General features: G+C 35.8%; 1 protein-coding gene across 1 annotated transcript; it reads left to right on the top strand.

Moving 5' to 3' along the window:
- The first annotated feature begins 2,889 nt into the window (after nucleotides 1–2,889).
- Nucleotides 2,890–3,330, top strand: LOC145247203 (protein CFDP2-like). The gene has a single exon (XM_080108834.1). The coding sequence runs from the start codon at nucleotides 2,890–2,892 to the stop codon at nucleotides 3,328–3,330; it is 441 nt and encodes a 146-aa protein (XP_079964960.1).
- The last annotated feature ends 18,542 nt before the right edge of the window (nucleotides 3,331–21,872 follow it).

Below are 21,872 nucleotides of genomic sequence, written 5' to 3'. Positions count from 1 at the left end.
TTATGTAATTACCTATGGAATTTTGTTATTGCAAATATGATACTTTGAGCTTCTTTTTCAATTTGTGAGTACTGTCTCTCTCTCGTCTGGCAGTAGTGTTCTGAATGCATGGGTGATCGGTTTGTTGTTTCCGTCAGGCATTAAATGCAGTATATAAACCACAATACCATATGAGCTTGCATCGCTCGCGACTATTATTTTCAGCTTTGAGTCATAATATATAAGAAACAGATCCGATGTTAGAATATTCTTGATTTCTTCAAACGCCACTTGACACTCAGGCGTCCATGCATGTTCTTTATGAAAACCTGATAGAAGTTTGCCAGTCCCAAAAAGCTTCAGAGAGCTTGTACATTATCGGGAGCAGACATGTTCTTTATAGTTTCCGGTCTCTTGTGGTCGGGGAGTCTCCCATTTTTATTGATGGCCTATGTACTTTATCTCGTTCATGAGGATGTCATACATTGCTTCTTTTACTTTAAACACAAAGTTTTGAATTCTTTTAAAGACCTCATGTATATGTTTGTGATGCTCATCTGCAGATTTATTGGTAATAACGATGTCGTCTAAATAGGTGCATGCAAAATAGAGGGCGCCCTGTGTTTATTGATACAGAGCAGTTTTCCTCAACGACCTTGACCCCAAAGGTTAACCTCTTAAACTTGTAGAGTCCCTTGTGTGTATTAATGCAAAAGAATGCAAAAAGTATTCGCCCTCAACGGGGATCTGTAGATACGTGTCACTTAAATCCACCTCAGAGAATATTGTATCACCGTTGAGTTGGGTGAATACCTCCTTTAGTGTGGGGCAGGGACAGTGGTAATCTTTCAGAGCCACATTTAGGCATATGGAAAAATCCGCACAGACATGAATTTGGTTGGTCTTTTTCGTAATGTATACAGTAGAGGCAGCCCATTACTTTCGATAGTATTCCAGCCTTTTCTAGCCGATCCAGTTCCTTATCAATTTTCTCAACAAGACGTTTCGCTTCTTCTGGAAAATGGATAGAACATTTTCCTTCAGCTCAAATCTAGCCTTGGTACATTTTCCTAGTCTTGATGAAAAACTTCTGAAAATTTTCCATGTAACACGTCCTTTAATTGCTGCACCCCAGTAGAATTTTCTATCTTATAGCAAAATTTGTTTATCGGTTAGTCCCACAGTTTTAATCACTTTATCCAATTTGTTCTGAAGAGATTTTCGGATATATTGTGCACACATTTTGGTGGTACCATTCAATATCACATGAAGTGTAAGCTCTCCCTCAGATTTTATCTCATCTTCTGTCATTTCCCGATTCTCATCATTCTTTAACCTTTTCCATATTTGTATGTTGATGATTGAACCAACATCCAGCTGTAAATCCACTTTCTTGTTGCGGATGTTAACAGTTTTCTCTCCAATTCAAACTTGTCAGACCCTGTTATTATTTCTGTTCTTTTTCTAATGTGTCCTGCCACACTCATTGTATGTTTTATTTTTGTAAAGACAGTTTATAGACCAATGTTGTCTGTCGCAACGACTGCATGGACTTTTGATTTTGATTTGGAGATTGGATGTCCACTCTTTAGGGTGGTCTTCTTGTTTACTTGGTTTTTCTTGCAGGAGTATTCCTTTGGTCTGTAAATAGTCATTCGCATGTATGATGTAGCTGATTTCTTGATGTTTCTTAAGTCGTTCTTTATGCTGACTATGCATTGGCAATCTTTCGCTAGTTTTTGGAGTGTGAGCCCTTATTCACTTTCAAGTCTTGAGAGAACTCATTATCTTATCTCTGCCTTTGTGTTTTTTGTTGAGACGAAACCCTGAGCAAAAATCAAGCAGTGTAGGAGATCTTGGAGTAGTAGGGGACCCCAGAGGTAATGCGTTATGGCCCACTGATGTGTGGACACGCCCTGGCACACTACCAACCCCTACCCCACTGTCTTGTGGATGCCCTTGGTTGGGCGAAGACTAGGGGAACCAACCCCAAAATCAACCACCACTACCTTGTGGGCCTCATCACAGCAAAAGGCTAAGAGATGGGAACTGACTTCAAATCCTACTGCTGCTTTGCAGTTTTCCTATGGAACCTTATCCAGAAAGAAAAGGCGTAGTAGCGGACACAATAGGGCGACTGTCTACCTCACTGAGATTACTTTCAGCCAAAAACTGCAGCCTCCTCTGCTGCCAGTCGTCGCGAGTTTGCTCCACTGAACATGAGCATTGGAGGTTCAGAGGGTGTCTATCTGATGCACAACAGATACTACACCTAAACTGCACAAGCAAGTTAGGAGCCAAGGTGGAAAGTCCTATGGCGATGGAGTGAGGATAACGGTGGAAGGTGTGAGAGCTGGGAGCCACTAGTCCAACCTCTGCGCATAGACGGCCATGTGTGATGGTCACAGGTGTACAAAGTGGACGATGATACCCTGAGGCAGCTGCACGGATGAGCAACCAGCCCTGTTCAGGGATAGCACTGCTTGCCCTGGAAGGGGACGCCTCTATTAAAGGTGAGGTAAATAAAGCTCATCCAAAGACCATCTAACTGTCAAGCCGCAGGCAGTGGATCTCCAATCGAGCAGTAACAACAGAAGAAGAAATAACAACACCCCAGACTTGAACATCGCTACATGGAACGTCAGAACCATGCTTGATACGGACTTAGGTGACAGACCACATCGAAGAACAGCACTCATAGGTCTGGAGTTCGAAAATACAAATATCGACATAGCTGCATTGCAGTAGACAAGACTCAGCAGCGAGGGCCAACTGAGACAAGCAAGAAGAACCTATTTCTGGAAGGGCTGTCCTGTAGATCAACTCCAAAGAGCTGAAGTCGCTTTTGCGATCAGAAATGACCTAGCCAGTAGACTCGCAGAGAGCCTCAGAGGAGTCTCTGAAAGAATAATGACACTGCGAATCACCACATCCCATAATCATAACATCACCATCATCAACGTTTACGCGCCAACAATGACCTACCCAGATGAGGAAAAGGAGGCTTTTTACTCTCAGCTGAAAGACACCATAGCAAACGTCCCTGCAGCGGATAAGCTAGTTCTCCTTGGTGACTTCAATGCCAAAGTGGGCCATGACTACAATACATGGAGCCCTGTTCTAAGAAAGTTTGGAAAGGGAAATCCCAATTCAAATGGAGAACTGCTGCTCTGTTTGTGCACAGAGTTTGAACTGGCAATTACAAACACTTACTTCCAACATTCGGATAACCATTACTACTCCTGGGAACATCCCAGGTCAAAGAGACGCCATCTCCTGGACTATGTTATCACAAGAAAGAAGGACCTCAAAGATGCCAAAAACACAAGAGCTATGCGAGGACAAGATTGACAGACAGACCATTACCTAATCAAGACTACCTTCAAGTTCTCCATAAAACCTGTGTACAGCAGGGTGACAACGAAGTGCAAGAGAAGGCTAGACACATCAAAGCTCGGAGATAGAAAATGGCAAGATAGACTACAACTTGCAATCAACTCAGCATTAGAACAAACCAGTGATGATTCTGATTTACCAGAACAAATGTGGGACTTGCTAAGCAGGCCTGTATTCTTTGCTGCGGCCGAGGTACTTGGTTACACAAAAAAGCGTAATGCGGACTGGTTCAATGAGAATGAGCAAGAAATTAATGTAATAAATGAAAGAAACCAAGCATTAAAATCAAAGCTAAGCAACCTGACTAGAGCAAACCAGAAGAAGCTGAAACAAGTGAGGGAAGAAGTCCAGAAAAAACTAAAAGAAATGGAAAACACCTGGTGGCTGAAAAAGGCTGAAGATATGCAAGCAGAGGAAAACAATTCTGCAGGTTTCTTCAGATCACTGAAGGAAGTGTATAGCCCTAGTGCCCAGATAACTAACACCCTCTTATCAGAAGATGGAAACACCATATTGACCCAATCAAAACAAATAATTCAAAGATGGCAAGAGTACTTCGGCATCCTACTGAATGTAGAATCCAATACGGATGAGGAGATCTTAAGCCACATAATAGTCTTCCCCCAGCAGATGGACCTGAATGACACACCAACTCTTGGGAAAGTAAGAGAAGCAATTGATAAAACTAAATTGAACAAATCTCCAGAAATTGACGGCATACCAGCTGAAGTATACAAGTTTGGTAGAGAACAACTAATGAGAAAACTTCACCAACTAATAGCAAAATGCTAGCAACAAGAAACGCTGCCACAAGAATTCAAAGATATCATGATCATCCCAATCTACAAAAGCAAAGGTGATCACAAAAACTGTAGCAATTACCGAGGTATATCTTTGCTGACCATTGCCGGGAAAATAATGGCTAAAGTGATGCAAGCACGGCTAGCCAGACTGGCAGAAAGGGTCCTAACTGAATGACAATGTGGATTCAGGTATGAAAGATCTACAATAGATATGATCTTCTGCTTATGGCAGATTCAAGAAAAAGTCATTGAACAGTACCGGGAGCTCTACAGAGTCTTTGTAGACTTCCATAAAGCATTTGATACGGTTGACCGAAAAATGCTGTGAAAGGTCCTTAAAGTGTTTGGATGCCCCGATCACTTTGTGGGAATTATCAAACAATTTCATGAAGGAACAAAAGGGAGAGTTGTAGTAGAGAATCTAGAAAGCGAACTCTTGGAAATAAACCACGGCACCAAACAAGAGTGTATACTGGCCCCAACACTGTTCATCCTATTTCTGACAGCCGTCCTAATGCTGCTTCATCAAAGCATTGAAGAAGGTGTCTTCATCCACACACGCTCTGATGGGAAACTGTTCAACCTTGCAAGACTGAAGGCCAAGACCAAAACAAGGAAGGAGCTATCGTCTTGCCTGCCCTGCTGTACTCATCAGAGACCTACACTCTGTATAGAGAACACATGAGATTGGAAGCTGTCCAGCAGAGACACCTGAGAAGGATCATGAAGATCAAATGGAGTGACTACATACCAAATACGGAAGTTCTCAGGAGAGCAAACCTAGATAGCGTGGAAGCTACCCTTGCTACTATGCAACTATGATGGACCGGGCACATTACTAGAATGGAAGAAAACTGAATTCCAAAGATGATCTTCTACAGGGTACTGGAAAATGGAACCCGCAAGGTAAGAGGTCAGAAGCTTCGCTACAAAGATGTAACAAAGCGGCACCTGAAGGCAATGAACATCAATGTCAAGAGTTGGGAGGAACAAGCCAAAGAAAGGAGTGGTTGGCGGAACAGTCTCCACAAAGGAAAGAAAGAAATAGAGAGAAAGTCTGGAGAAGCCTTGGAGCTGAGACACAATCAACGACACAACCCCGGCACTCACACATGCAGTGTCTGTGACCGGATGTTCCACACAGAAAGAGGACTATACCAACACCGAAGGATAAAGCACTTGTCATCATCAAGACTGACGGACTTCATGATGATGATGATGATGATGACTTCTAACAGGGAAGACAATGCTATCAAGATCCACAGCCTTAGAAACAGATTTGAAACGGCTCACCAAGTCCAACAGCAGTCCAATCTTGTTAAAAAGTGCTCTCTTTCTACTGTCAAGAACAGATTAAAGGAATTTAATTTGTGAGGATATGTTGCAAGATGCAAGCCAATGATTTCTGTAAAGAACAGAAAGCACCGTCTGGACTTCGTCAGATGTAATGAAGATCATGACTCTTCATATTGGTCAAAAGTGCTGTTTAGCAACGAAAGCAAGTTCTATAGGCTAGGCAGTACGTTCACCAGAGGAAGAATTTAATCCTAGGTGCTCAGCTTCAACGCTGTAAGATGGTGGAGGTTCAGTTTTGGTGTGGGGTATTATTATTACCAATGGTCCAGGGCCTATAGTTCGCTTGCAAGGTCGAATTAATTTGACCAAGTACATTAATATATTGACTGAGTATTTTCTACTCTATTTTGGTCAGAATTCGGATGATAATCCTATCTTCATGCAGGATAATGCTCCCATTCACACAGCTGGCAATGTCAAGAGATTCCTGGAAGAGCATGATATTCCGTGTTTGGATTGGCCTGCACAATCTTCAGATCTCAATCCTATTGAAAACGTATGGTATTACATCAAGCAATAGCTATGCAATGATAAAATTTCAAATTTGGAAGAATTTTGGACAAAAATTAAAGAAAAGTGGGATGCCCTTTCCCTGGAGTATTGCTGCAGTCTAATTGAAGGAATTCCCAAAAGATTGCAGGCTGTCAAATTGCAGAAGGGCTATGCTACTAAATATTAACTAGCTCATTGTGTTCCTGTTGTATTTGTGTTGTCCTAAAGTTACATTTAAATAACAACTTTTCATTGTGCGGACTTTCTTTTTGCCTCCTCAATTTGTAGTTGTTTTTTTAAATTTACGTGAACACTAGAATATTTCAATTAAAATTCAAATATGAACAGGTAAAATTATAGAAGAATAAAAGGCCAATCAAATGAGGTATAGGTTGTTTAAACAGTTACATTAAATTTAGCTTAAATTTGCAGTTTTGGGAAAAATTACAAGTGCGGACTTTCTTTTTGCCGCCTGTATATATATATATATATATATATATATATATATAAAATTGTTACTATAATAATTTTTTAAATACCTACAGACACTAATGTTTCATCCTTTCGGGAATCATCAGTGCAGAGTGTCACGATTACCGCGGGTCGGAAGATACGAACCTGGCGACAAAGTCATCTCTGACTCTATTAACAAGGAACAAACCCACACAGCCAACTTTAACCACAAGAAATATCGATTGAAATTGAAATATTTACTTTTAAATGTCTAGATGTCCGTCCATAGTGATCTAATGATTATAACATCATGATCTGCTCATGTGAGCTTAGGTGACCGACTTTCATTTCAACTGTAAAGTGTTCAACAGTAGAAACGAGTTAAGAATCTAGTAAAGAGAAAGAAAATTAAAGCTGTAAGTTGAACTTTATAATGAAAACTCCATTCTTTATAAAGAACTATTTTCGCATTTTCATGCGAAGCTGAAATATTATGCACGGTTTGTTTTTATATTTTTTTTACATATCCAACATTTTTCTTACTTTTTTTTTATTTGGCAATTTATAACTACAATCAATTGCGGTTTCACTTAATGCCTTAAATAGCAAATTCTAGCATTGCTACAAATATAATTTGCTGATTTCTTTATGTCCTCTGATGAGAAGAATAACAAGATTAGCATTCTTTAAAACTCCGTGGAATAAGGACTTTGTAAATTGTTCTTTGGAATATTCAGTCGAACAATAAATTTTGATTGTAAAATTCAACTTACAGTTTTAATTTTATAATAAGCTCTTCTCTCTATTGCGTATTGAGCTTTTTTATTAGGTTGGGGTTAAATTTTCTATATATAAATATTGTTATCTATATTAGTTTTAAGTTTACCATTACGTATATTAGGTAAACACTACACCCCTTTGATTTCATTTATATATATATATATATATATATATATATATATATATATATATATATATATATATATATATATATATATATATATATATAAATCTTTTATTGCTTAGTGAAAAAAAAGCTGTTTTAGGCTATACAACTAAGTCTGTATATATTTATGTAAACAGAAAACTTATACGTTGTACGACGTTTTAGCCGATGTGTCCTCCAAATCACATCAGGTGAAAAATGCATGTCGGCTTGTGTTTTCTCTACTTAAATTTGAAGCACCGATAATTCTGAAGTTCCTTTTTAATCAATAAGCACACATACGCGCAGAGTGCAACGAGGTAAGTGATCGCCCGTGGAGCGCGCGATGCACATTCATATAGAGTCGAGGAGTGTTGATGGCATTTTTCATTGAATAGTACTATATGAAATTGATATCTCTCTTAGGTTCGAAAAACATTCTACGTGTGGGCAAACTGATAAGCTGTTTGAATGACTAGTTCTATATAAAGCGCCATTATCGTTTTCTTTGATTAACTATTTTTGTGCGACTAATCAAGAAAGAAAATTATTTTGTTGCCAACAGATCAGACAAGTAATTCACCTCGTCCCTGTAGTGTGCACGTTATTTTCTGACCCTTCGCATATTTGTTATCAATTTCATCAGTTATGTGTCTACCTATTTCGCTTCAGTATTGATTTGAAGCGACACCGACACACTTGTCTGGAATCAAAAGACTTGGGCCGACTATTTTCATGGCGATTCCAACCAAATAGCGAAAGCAACATCAGTTTTCAGTGCGACATGACACGTTCTTCTGAGTTAATCATCTCCCCTTCGTCCTCTCCCCTGTCTTATCTAGCATATTTCTTTCATTCACTTATTCCAGAAAACACACACACACACACACACACACACACACACACACACACACACACACACACTTCTTACTCGAACCCTGATCTTCACAAGTAGTAGGCATATATAAACATACATACATGAACATAGAGAATATATAAACATACTACGCAGAAAGTTACTCATTGTTAATAACAAAAGAGAACAGTTTGCACGTGTGCTTTATATGGCTAAAATAAAACATTAATTCAAGTATATGAGTGCGAAGGAAAGTAAAAGTGGTTTTGCAAATCAACTTAATGTCTAAGTCATTGTTTTTGGTTAATACATCCTGCTTTTCGAACAGACCTCGTATTTTGAAACAATTTATTGCCTTTGATGCATCTTCACTCTCGACACTTATTTAAACACACATAAAAAATACGTTGTTCTCAATAAAAGCATCCTCAGTTTTGTCACTTGTGGCTTATAGAAGTGGTGTGTTTATCAGGTTTGTGTTTAACTATCTGACTCCATAGACATAAATAAAACAGACATTATATTTAAAGGGTAAAAAAACAACTTTATTTATTAGTGGGAGGTATGTAGAGAAGGTTTGTTTTAGTGGCAGAAGAGAATGTTCATGAATGTGTGTGAGAAAAGTCAACGTGGGGGGGGGGAATTAACAAAAAGAATGTTCATTAGGTTATACTTAGTGATTTAGGTGGGAACAAAGTTGGTTTGAATTTACTTCCGTGTCTTCTTTTTTTGGTTTGTGTGAATTAGACAGTGTTTAGTCATTTGAGGCGTTCGGACCATAACGTGGAACCAGTACGTCTTTTTGGCTTTCGTAACCTACAGGTTCCTTATTGCTTTTGTTTACTGAACAGGTTGTTCATATTTGGCTATCTGGGGTTCGTCCAAATTTTGACCTTCATCCCTTTTTCGGGGCTCCTCCTACCACGTGGAAATCAATTGTCCTCCTCTTCTCTCCAAACTCAAGAAGCGCGCCAAAAACAAAACTTCCCTTTTCCCACCGGAAGTTCCGCATTTTCCTGTTTGCAACCAATTCTCATTAATCTCCACACACATCGCCGCCCGAAATGGTGGAGCTATTCCGAGAATGTTAGTTAAGGATAATGGCGGATAGTAGAGCGTTATATACTGTTATATATACTGTTTATATTTTTATTTATTTTGTTTTTTTTACAGTTCTAGTTACATTTCTTATTTTTGAACAGAATCGTTTCAATATTAGTTTTAAAATGCTTTGGTTGAAGGATTCCAATATTATGGAATTTTTATTTTTCTCACACATAATAGATGTGGTCTTTGTGCTTTGCAAAGCGAACACGTCTACCTGAGCGTGTGATGGTAGGTTTATGTGTTGAGTCTTGTATGTCCTGTATTTGAGCTGACATGCCTTCTGACGTATTCTCATTTGTTGTCATTTGTTCAGTACCTTCGTTATCAGTATTTTTTTTATTGTTGACACTGCTGAATTTTATTGTTGACACTACTGAATTTTATTGTTGACACTGCTGAATTTTATTGTTGACACTGCTGAATTTTATTGTTGACACTGCTGAATTTTATTGTTTACACTACTGAATTTTATTGTTGACACTACTGAATTTTATTGTTGACACTACTGAATTTTATTGTTGACACTGCTGAATTTTATTGTTGACACTGCTGAATTTTATTGTTGACACTGCTGAATTTTATTGTTTACACTACTGAATTTTATTGTTGACACTACTGAATTTTATTGTTGACACTGCTGAATTTTATTGTTGACACTACTGAAATTAACTGGTTTCAGTCTTTCTACTGAAACTGTCAGCTTCTTTCCAGATGGCATTTCTATTTGGAAATACTTGTTTTGTCTTTGGATGACCCTATGTGGCCCAGAGTATGGAGCTTCCAGTGGTTTTCGAATTCTATCCTTTCGGAGCCACACATGGGTTGCTGATTTTAGTTCTTCCAGCATGAATGCTTTCTGTGTTGTATGCAGCTGTCCTTCCGAGAGTAGAGCCATATCCAACATTTGCATCTCCTTCGCAACTTTTTTTATATCATCTCCATGTAAGTTTGGATCCTCTTGGTTCATTATGAGCTTTGGCAGTAGTAGCTGGGTTCCTGTAACTGCAGCAGCTGGAGAAAAACCTATTTCTAATACCAAGCAGTACAATGGGTAGTGCGTCCAGCCAACTCTGTTGCCGTGTTATAATCACAGTCTTTAGGGTCTGATGTAGTCTTTCGATAATTCCGTAGGTTTGAGGATGATATGCTGTTGTGCAGAGTCTGTGGAATCCAATTATTGTGGATAAGTCTCTGAACAGTTCACTCTCAAACTGGCTTCCTCTATCTGTAACCATATGTAATGGAACTCCAAAACGGGAGATCCATATGCTTAAGAAGACTAATGCGATGGTAGAGGCGGCTGTGTTCTCCAAGGGTGTGGCCTCCACCCATCTTGTTGCTCTATCGATGCATGTAAGTATATATCTATCTGGAGATGTGTATACACCATCATAAGTAGTTGCGGGTGGTAACGGGCCAATGATGTCAATATGCACAGTCTCGAATCTCCCAAATTATAAGGAGAATGGCGTAGTTTCTGTTTTAGTGTGCCTTGAGATTTTGTGCTGTTGACATTGAAGACAGCATTTTGCCCAAGCGCGTATACCTCTGTCCATGTCTGGCCAAAAGTATCTGAACTTTATTAGCTTGGTTGTTGGTGTAGGTCCTGGATGTGAGATGTTGTGAAACATATCAAAGATTCTCTTGCGTAGCGGTTCAGGTATGTAGGGCCTGGGAGTGAATGTTGATAAATCGTACCAGATAGATGACCCTTGTATTTCGTATGGTTTTAACTGACTTTTGTATTTTGTAAGTTCATCATCAGCTTTCTGTGATTCGCAAATGGCTGGTAAATCACAGGGATCAATGGTCACTGCGCACATTGGTTGAGATAGACAGTCTGCCACAATGTTGTCCTCTCCTCTGATGTACAACACATTCACAATGTATTCAGTGATAATTGATAGATACCGTTGTTGTACATCCGATTTCATCGGTGTCTTTTTTTTAAATGCTAGGGACAGTGGTTTGACAGTGGTTTATGATCTGAAAAAAGGGTAACATTCCTACCTTCTATTTGGGGTTTAAAATGCAGGACTGCCTGGTATGCTGCTAATAATTCTCTCTGGAAGGTGGAGTATTTCTTTTTTACTATCCGATAGCTTTCGTGAGTAAAACCCAATAGGGATTGATTCTCCGTTTATTATTTGATGTAGTGCTGCACCTACAGCATGGTTGGAGCTATCTGTGACCAAGTGGTATTGCGTGGTCTTTGGATCAGGATATGTCAAGGCAGATATTTCTGCTAGGATGTCTTTTATTTTCGCAAATGCTTCTTTTTCAGATGGTCCTAATTCCAGTATTTTAGCTGCAGAATTGTGTTTGATGGCTTCAGTCAGTGGTAGTAGCACATCTGCAGCCTGTGGGATTAATTTTCTGTAAAAATTAACCATTCCAAGAAATCGTCGGAGCGATTTGGAGTCTGTTGGTTCTGGAAAGTTTTTTATGTCTTCAGCCTTTTGTGCTGTTGGCTTGAGTCCATCAGCACTTACATTGTATCCCAGAAATTCTATGCCATTTTTGTAGAATTCACATTTGTCGATGGAGATTTTAAGGTTGTTTTTTCAAGGAGAGAGAAAACTTTTTTTAGGTCACTGTGGTGTTGTTCTTCAGACTCCGAAAACACCAGAATGTCATCAATGTACACGAAAATGCAGTCAACATCCATGCTTCCTTTTTCCACCAGAAGTCCCGCATCTTCCAGTCCGCAGAAAAGGGGATCATGAGTATGCTGTCCATAAATCTTTGGAAGGTTGAACTGCTATTTCGCAACCAAATGGCATAAATATTCAAACAGGCCAAATGGTGTTATAACAGCAGATTTTTCGATATTAGCCTTTTGAATGGGAATTTGATGATATGCCTGTAGTAAATTTTTGAAAATATTTTCTTCTTAAAAAGTTTGGAACCGAGGCTGTTGATATTTGGAACTGGGTATCTGTCTGGTTTTGTCAGGTGGTTGAGGTGTCTGAAGTCACCACACACTCTCCATTTTCCAGGAGTCGGTTTTGGAACTAGGTGGATTGGTGAGGCCCATGGGGATTTTGACTTACTATGCCAGCCTTTAAAAGTTCGGTGAACTCTTGCTTTGCTGCCTCATATTTTTCTTCAGACAGCTGTCAAACCTTGGCATAAGTTGGGGCACTATCTCCAGTGTCTATGGCATGAGTTACTCTTGTGTTAGATGCTAGAGGTTGTACTGTGCGTGGTGTGGTGAGTTTGGGCAATGTTGAAAGAGGGACCGCATCTGCTCTGGTAGACTGTTGTTTACCATTATATTTTGTATGCAGGCCGTGACCCATCCACCTTGTACATAACAACACGTTGTCTCATCCATCACTACAGTGCAAAATGAGGCCATAGTGGCGAAGGAAGTTCACACCTAACAGGGGGTTGATTGTGTCTGTGATAACAACTGTCCAAGGATATGAACGGCGTAGGCCACCTGTATTTCCCCAAAGCATTTTATTACCTCTCCATTTGCTGATGACAGTCATATAGGTGTGGGATTAATGGTTAGACCAGGTGCGAGACTGTGTGGCAGTATTGTTACAGAGGCACCTGCATCTATAATAAAGTTCATTGACCTCTGTCCAATTTTGGTTGCAACCTCAAATAGTTGCAAATTGTCGGTTGTTACTGCAACTCGCATTATACGTTTCCTGAGTCTTGGTTAGGTTGCCTGATGGGTGATGACGGTCTTGATGCGGTTAATATATTGCAGTCGAATTTTTGTGGCCATCTGCACCATGAAATAAATAAAACAGACATTATATTTCAAGGTGTGTGTGAATTATGCAGTGTTTAGTCATTTAAGGCGTTCGGACCATAACGTGGAACCAGTACGTCCTTTTGGCTTTCATATCCTACAGGTTCCTTATTGCTTTTGCTTACTGAACAGGTTGTTCATATTTGGCTATCTGGGGTTCGTCCAAATTTTGACTTTCATCCCTTTTTCAGGGCTCCTCCTGCCGCGTGGAAATCAATTGTCCTCCTCTTCTCTCCAAACTCAAGAAGCGCGCCAAAAACAAAACTTCCCTTTTCCCACCGGAAGTTCCGCATTTTCCTATCCGCAACCAATTCTCATTAATCCCCACACACTTTTTGAACACACCTAGGAATGCCTCCACGAAATACTGACTTTGTATTCCTACTTAAAAAAATCATATTGTTCAAAGTAGTAGCAGCAGTGAATATTGTTTGAGGGCTGGAATCAACAATTTATTTCAACCAATTAACTCAGTCCAAGATTTACAACGAATTTTAGACAAAAGTTGGTTTTATTTATTTATTTATCAACTTAGTCTCTTTCTGATGATTCACTGATTTCTATGCTTTTTTTTGTGTAGAACGATTTGTTTTTGATATCAAAATACACCTCCGTTTACAATATCGTTTCGTTCATTGAAACTAAATTTCTTTACCTCGAGTATTCTTTTGTGGTCTGTAACCAGTCAATAGTCAATGAGAACCAGATCTGAAAAATAGGGTGAGTGTGAATGCAATTCAAAATGCACTTTATGTTGTTTTGCCATTGTGTGATAAACTTATGACATGATGCATTATCTTGGGAAAAAAGCACATTTTTCTTCTTTATTTGTGTCCATTTTGGTACTTTTTTCATTCAAACATAATAATAATGCTCTAAAATATTTTCTATTTTAAGCTTTTCTATTTTAAGCTTTTCTATTTTAAGCTTTTCTATTTTAAGCTTTTCTATTTTAAGCTTTTCTATTTTAAGCTTTTCTATTTTAAGCTTTTCTATTTTAAGCTTTTCTATTTTAAGCTTTTCTATTTTATAGCTTTTCTATTTTAAGCTTTTCTATTTTAAGCTTTTCTATTTTAAGCTTTTCTATTTTAAGCTTTTCTATTTTAAGCTTTTCTATTTTAAGCTTTTCTATTTTAAGCTTTTCTATTTTAAGCTTTTCTATTTTAAGCTTTTCTATTTTATAGCTTTTCTATTTTAAGCTTTTCTATTTTAAGCTTTTCTATTTTAAGCTTTTCTATTTTAAGCTTTTCTATTTTAAGCTTTTCTATTTTAAGCTTTTCTATTTTAAGCTTTTCTATTTTAAGCTTTTCTATTTTAAGCTTTTCTGTTTTAAGCTTTTCTATTTTAAGCTTTTCTATTTTAAGCTTTTCTATTTTAAGCTTTTCTATTTTAAGCTTTTCTATTTTAAGCTTTTCTATTTTAAGCTTTTCTATTTTAAGCTTTTCTATTTTATGCTTTTCTATTTTAAGCTTTTCTATTTTAAGCTTTTCTATTTTAAGCTTTTCTATTTTAAGCTTTTCTATTTTAAGCTTTTCTATTTTAAGCTTTTCTATTTTAAGCTTTTCTATTTTAAGCTTTTCTATTTTATAGCTTTTCTATTTTAAGCTTTTCTATTTTAAGCTTTTCTATTTTAAGCTTTTCTATTTTAAGCTTTTCTATTTTAAGCTTTTCTATTTTAAGCTTTTCTATTTTAAGCTTTTCTATTTAAAGCTTTTCTATTTTAAGCTTTTCTATTTTAAGCTTTTCTGTTTTAAGCTTTTCTGTTTTAAGCTTTTCTATTTTAAGCTTTTCTATTTTAAGCTTTTCTATTTTAAGCTTTTCTATTTTAAGCTTTTCTATTTTAAGCTTTTCTATTTTAAGCTTTTCTATTTTAAGCTTTTCTATTTTATGCTTTTCTATTTTAAGCTTTTCTATTTTAAGCTTTTCTATTTTAAGCTTTTCTATTTTAAGCTTTTCTATTTTAAGCTTTTCTATTTTAAGCTTTTCTATTTTAAGCTTTTCTATTTTAAGCTTTTCTATTTTAAGCTTTTCTATTTTAAGCTTTTCTATTTTAAGCTTTTCTATTTTAAGCTTTTCTATTTTATAGCTTTTCTATTTTAAGCTTTTCTATTTTAAGCTTTTCTATTTTAAGCTTTTCTATTTTAAGCTTTTCTATTTTAAGCTTTTCTATTTTAAGCTTTTCTATTTTATGCTTTTCTATTTTAAGCTTTTCTATTTTAAGCTTTTCTATTTTAAGCTTTTCTATTTTAAGCTTTTCTATTTTAAGCTTTTCTATTTTAAGCTTTTCTATTTTAAGCTTTTCTATTTTAAGCTTTTCTATTTTAAGCTTTTCTATTTTAAGCTTTTCTATTTTAAGCTTTTCTATTTTAAGCTTTTCTATTTTAAGCTTACCAATGAAAACATTAGGGAGACGAAAACATTGCATGCGTACGAGGAGCCTACAATAAGTTTCTAGACTTTTTCATATAGGCACTTTTATTGATAGTACACACATTAAACTCTAATCCTCTTCGAAGTAATCTTCTCCGGCTGCAATGCACTTGCACAGTTCCAACAATTTCTGAAAGGCCACGTAGAAGTCATCTTGTGTGAGGGTGTCAATAACCCTTGTCACAACCTTTTTAATCTCCTCAATTGTTTCTAAGGTTTTCCTTGAGCTTAGGGAATAACTAAAAGCAAGGGAGCAAGGTTTTAACTATTGGGAGAGTGAGGAACTGTCTAGTTCTCCATCTTGGTCATGACAGTGTCTTTCTTTCTGACCTTTTCTGAGCACTCTTGAGGTGAACTTTGCGCAAATCTTCCACATCTTCAGTTCATCATGTACAGCTGCCACACTAACATCAAACTATGAACTTATTGTCTCGATAGACACACGACGGTTCTCAACCATGAAATTCTTTATTTAACGAATAAGCTGGTGTTTTGACTTTCTTACACCTCTCATCATCCTCCACAAACTCCCAGCCTTCTTGAAATCTCTTACGCCACTCAAAAACTGATGTTTGATTCATGCAAAATGGTTGAAAAGCCGTCTGAAACATACGTTTCTGTGGCATTTTTTTCTAAGTTTAAAACATAATTTTATTGTATATCGTTCTTTTAAAGTGTCCTCATGTCTAAATTGCATTTTTGAAATCAACCAGTTGTGACAATCAGGCTTTAGTAGGGTGTATTCCAATTCGTGCTGTAGCTGTTGATTTGAATCCGAAATCATAAAAATTGCTCATTTCATAAGATGTATAGCAATAACATACTGAATTTTCAAGTGTCTACAACAATTTTAAATGCTTGTATGAAAAAGTCCTGAAACTTATTGAAGGTTTTCATCTGCTGATTGGGAAAGCATTGTCACATGTTGATGCAAAATTTTTTTATATTTTGCATCGAACTGATTGCAAATAATGTTTTGAATTGTCGACGTGTTCTTGTTTTTCAACTTTGACAAAAATTGTGGCACTTATTCTTATTGACAAATGTGTATGCAAAAACTAGTAACACCTTCAACTCATCTGCTATCTCATCTAACTTCAATTTAGGATCAAAACGAGTTTGTTGACATTTTTGCTGTTTTCCAGGGCAGCTCATGAATTTGGGCGAATTGAGCATTCAGCAACATTTTTGTTTTTTTTTTAAATTCGTTTAAATTCAGCAACATTTTTGTTTTTTTTTTAAATTCGTTTAAATTCAGCAACATTTTTTTTTTTTAAATTCGTTTAAATTCAGCAACATTTTTGTTTTTATTTAAAATTCGTTTAAATTCAGCAACATTTTTGTTTTTTTTCAAATTCGTTTAAATTCAGCAACATTTTTGTTTTTATTTTAAATTCGTTTAAATTCAGCAACATTTTTATTTTTATTTAAAATTCGTTTAAATTCAGCAACATTTTTGTTTTTATTTTAAATTCGTTTAAATTCAGCAATATTTTATTTTTATTTTAAATTCGTTTAAATTCAGCAACATTTTATTTTTTTTTTTAAATTCGTTTAAATTCAGCAACATTTTATTTTTATTTTAAATTCGTTTAAATTCAGCAACATTTTTGTTTTTATTTAAAATTCGTTTAAATTCAGCAACATTTTTATTTTTATTTTAAATTCGTTTAAATTCAGCAACATTTTATTTTTTTTTAAATTCGTTTAAATTCAGCAACATTTTATTTTTATTTTAAATTCGTTTAAATTCAGCAACATTTTATTTTTATTTTAAATTCGTTTAAATTCAGCAACATTTTATTTTTATTTTAAATTCGTTTAAATTCAGCAACATTTTATTTTTATTTAAAATTCGTTTAAATTCAGCAACATTTTATTTTTATTTTAAATTCGTTTAAATTCAGCAACATTTTATTTTTATTTTAAATTCGTTTAAATTCAGCAACATTTTTGTTTTTATTTAAAATTCGTTTAAATTCAGCAACATTTTATTTTTATTTTAAATTCGTTTAAATTCAGCAACATTTTATTTTTATTTTAAATTCGTTTAAATTCAGCAACATTTTTGTTTTTATTTAAAATTCGTTTAAATTCAGCAACATTTTATTTTTATTTAAAATTCGTTTAAATTCAGCAACATTTTATTTTTATTTTAAATTCGTTTAAATTCAGCAACATTTTTGTTTTTATTTTAAAATTCGTTTAAATTCAGCAACATTTTATTTTTTTAAAATTCGTTTAAATTCAGCAACATTTAAGTTTTTATTTAAAATTCGTTTAAATTCAGCAACATTTTATTTTTTTTTTAAATTCGTTTAAATTTAGCAACATTTTATTTTTTTAAAATTCGTTTAAATTCAGCAACATTTTAGTTTTTATTTTAAATTCGTTTAAATTCAGCAACATTTTATTTTTTTTTAAATTCGTTTAAATTCAGCAACATTTTATTTTTATTTTAAATTCGTTTAAATTCATCAACATTTTAGTTTTTATTTAAAATTCGTTTAAATTCAGCAACATTTTTGTTTTTATTTAAAATTCGTTTAAATTCAGCAACATTTTTGTTTTTATTTTAAATTCGTTTAAATTCAGCAACATTTTATTTTTATTTTAAAATTCGTTTAAATTCAGCAACATTTTATTTTTATTTTAAAATTCGTTTAAATTCAGCAACATTTTATTTTTATTTTAAAATTCGTTTAAATTCATCAACATTTTATTTTTATTTTAAAATTCGTTTAAATTCAGCAACATTCTATTTTTTTTTAAATTCGTTTAAATTCAGCAACATTTAAGTTTTTATTTAAAATTCGTTTAAATTCAGCAACATTTTATTTTTATTTTAAATTCGTTTAAATTCAGTATACCAGCTCATATCTTTAAGAGCAGGTTTTAAATAACACTTATCATGCGATTGCTTTGTTTGAACAATGCTTTCCCCATCAGAATGTCATGTTAAATAAGTTTGTAAATTTCTAAAAGTCTTCAGACATGTTTTCATCTAAAACATGAAACCAATGATGATGATAATGAGAAAAAACTGATTTATAATTAAGATTTTTTCTATTTCTCTTGTAAACTTAGAAGTTCTAATATAAAATTCTAATATAAAGTTCTAATATAAAATTCTAATATAAAATTCTAATATAAAATTCTAATATAAAGTTCTAATATAAAGTTCTAATATAAAGTTCTAATATAAAATTCTAATATAAAGTTCTAATATAAAGTTCTAATATAAAATTCTAATATAAAATTCTAATATAAAATTCTAATATAAAATTCTAATATAAAGTTCTAATATAAAATTCTAATATAAAGTTCTAATATAAAGTTCTAATATAAAATTCTAATATAAAGTTCTAATATAAAGTTCTAATATAAAATTCTAATATAAAGTTCTAATATAAAATTCTAATATAAAGTTCTAATATAAAGTTCTAATATAAAATTCTAATATAAAATTCTAATATAAAGTTCTAATATAAAATTCTAATATAAAATTCTAATATAAAATTCTAATATAAAATTCTAATATAAAGTTCTAATATAAAATTCTAATATAAAGTTCTAATATAAGGACGTTATAAATATTATTTAACTTCTTTTTAGTTTTTATGAGTTCCGGCAACGCCAGTTACCCCTTCTAATATTAATTACAATGTGGTTGTTAAAACATGATAGTATCCAAGAAGCATTTGATGCACATAATCTTTAAGATTTTTAAATGTAATTCTGCAATTAAGGCAACTTTAATATCAACTTATGTGGAAGAACAGCTGTACAGAAGAAGATTCAGAAATAGAAATTTTGCTTTTCAAAAATAAGTTTGATGGAGAACTCTTTATGGCATCATTTAAAAGAAATCGAGGGATCAATTGAATAATTTGCAACAACCTGAAAATATTATCAAGTTTGGGAATTTCGTGCCTTGTAAATTTGTGGAAGGCAGTTGGAATCGCGATTTAAGATCTATCTTAAATCTAAAATCTAGCTTGGGATATGACGTATTCTGAGGGAACGGATAATTTATGCATTTTTATTTAAGTAGAGTAAGTGAATTTTCTTTGCTCTCGTGTCATAAACTATGTAAATTTAGCACCTTGTCTAAGCTAATCTTTTCTTATTCTGTGTGACATGTAGAGAGGGGGACCTATCTGCAAACTTTTTCAAAATAGCAGTTATGGACTTAAACTAAATGTAATACTTAGTTCATTTTATTTATTTATTTATTTTAGAAAAGGTATTTTTGGATGCATTTTCGGCAGTCTAGAAAACTCGCACCTCCTCTATTTTGTACCCTCTGTTCTTATCTTAAACGAATGAGTGATGTTTCTGACAAAGGGGGAAGAAAATGCTAAAGATTATGAAGTATAATGGGGGGGGGGTCACCTCAAATACACAAACGGAATGTTCAAGAAAGATTATTGCTACAGTCCTCCGTCTCTACTCTCGTTGCCTTCTCTCCTGCCTGATCGGGAATAATCTCCCAGCGCCGAGAAATGAACATCGTTTTATAGTTTCCATCTTCACGCACACACGAGATTACACGAGAACGGACGAAATAAAAATGCTGGCCGCCATGTTTGTTCTTCCTTTTCTTTACCTGAACTCACTCACTGAGCACCCACGGTAAGACTTGTCTTTCTTGCTTCTAACCACATGCCTCCCTGATCTAAAGATCATATTTCGTAGTCTCTCATCCACTGTGGTGGTTGCCTCTCTCTACTTGGCCTCTGAGGTGTCTCGTCCTCCTCCTGTGGCTGCACACTCCCCTCAACTGCTTCGCCCTCCACTGGTCTGACGTCGAGAATGTGCCTCGGGACTCCTTCCACCACAATGTTGTTACTAGTGTTCCTCCCAGTCACGCGACCTCTACTCCATTGTGTGGTGCAGCGCGCCCCTGGTGGCTTCACCCATACCTCGTCCCTGAGTTTAATTGTCCCTGTGGCCTCTACTTCTCGGCTTGCCGGCTCCACCCTGGGATGTCTCCAGGAATATGCAAACGTTGACAGTTGCGGGACCGTCTCTGGTACTTGTTCCAGTTTAGGCGACATGTTATACCAGAAGACGGCTTGCTCAGGTGAGGTGCCTCCTGTTTCCGCAACTGCCTTTATGGTGCGGTGGTTTCTCTTCACGATCCCGTTGCCACTGGGTCTGTAGGCAGCTTTGAAAAATTGTTGGATCTTCCATTTCTTCAGTACTTCTGTCACTGCTACTGACTTGAATGCAGTTCCGTTGTCAGTTAACAACTCTTCCACGGGGCCTCGCTCCAAAAACACCTCATCAAGGATTGCTGCTATTTCATTGCCTGTTCCTCCATGTAGCTTCTTCCATAGGGCAAATCGCCCGGGCACACAGTCAATCATGGTCAGGTAAAGTCCACCCCTGTAATGGGTGACATCGCATGCCAGTCTCTCCCAGGTCCCACTCACCTACAATTGGCCAGTTTCATGCATGCTTGGAGCAGGATCAATCGACTGACATCTGTCGCATGTCCTGACCACTTGCCTCACTTGCTCCTTGGTGATCCTCGGGTCGACTTTTTTCACTAAGTACCAAGTCCTCTCTACCCCCATATGGTGCAAATTGTGCAGTTCTCACACGCCAACATCATCTAGATCCGATGCAGCAACATCTTTCTTTGGCAACAGCCGACTCTTCTTCACTCTCGTGAGAGCATCTGCTCGGTTCTTTTCAGAAGCCACCATATCTATGCGAAGCTTCAAACAAAACTCTTGCATCAGCTCAGCCAGCACCCCAAGCCTGTGCTTCACTAACATCTCTGTAGCCCCTTTCGTTTTTATCCTTTTTTGCTTGAAATGAGAGACTTTAGCCAAGCAAACACCGTGGTAGAGTCTGTTTTGATGCAGATGTCACGTAGTCCCCATTTCAAGGCCAGATTGACTCCTTTTATTGTCGCGTCTAATTCAGCCACATTGATGTGGCTGACGTCATTCTTTTTCCTCAACTAGGCTGCATCTTCTGCAACTACTCCTCCAATTCCCAAAACGACCCCTGTTGCAATGCTGCTCACATCGCACCACACGACTCCATCCAATGTTCGTAGTACGTTCCAAGTTCCCCGGACTGGGTCTTGCCGTTCTGCTTCTTTCAGGAGCTCTTCCATCATGGCGACCGTTCTTTCTCCCACCTTATCATTCCATCCTCATCCTTCGGTGTGTCTCTTTATGTAGCTGCATGCTGGTCTAAGCCAGCTAACAATGGGGTAATGTCCGATCAACTTTCTGCATATGGAAAAAAGTTCACGTCTGTTGAGCTCCTGCTTCAGTTATGGGATCT

Source organism: Euprymna scolopes, chromosome 25, assembly GCF_053919585.1.
Source record: "Euprymna scolopes isolate OS-2025 chromosome 25, ASM5391958v1, whole genome shotgun sequence".
Taxonomy (NCBI): domain Eukaryota; kingdom Metazoa; phylum Mollusca; class Cephalopoda; order Sepiida; family Sepiolidae; genus Euprymna; species Euprymna scolopes.
This window is presented reverse-complemented; position numbering and strand designations above follow the sequence as displayed.

Excerpts from the sequence above, each read along its gene's own strand:
- LOC145247203 (XM_080108834.1), top strand. The coding sequence starts at position 2,890 with ATGACACTGCGAATCACCACATCCCATAATCATAACATCACCATCATC.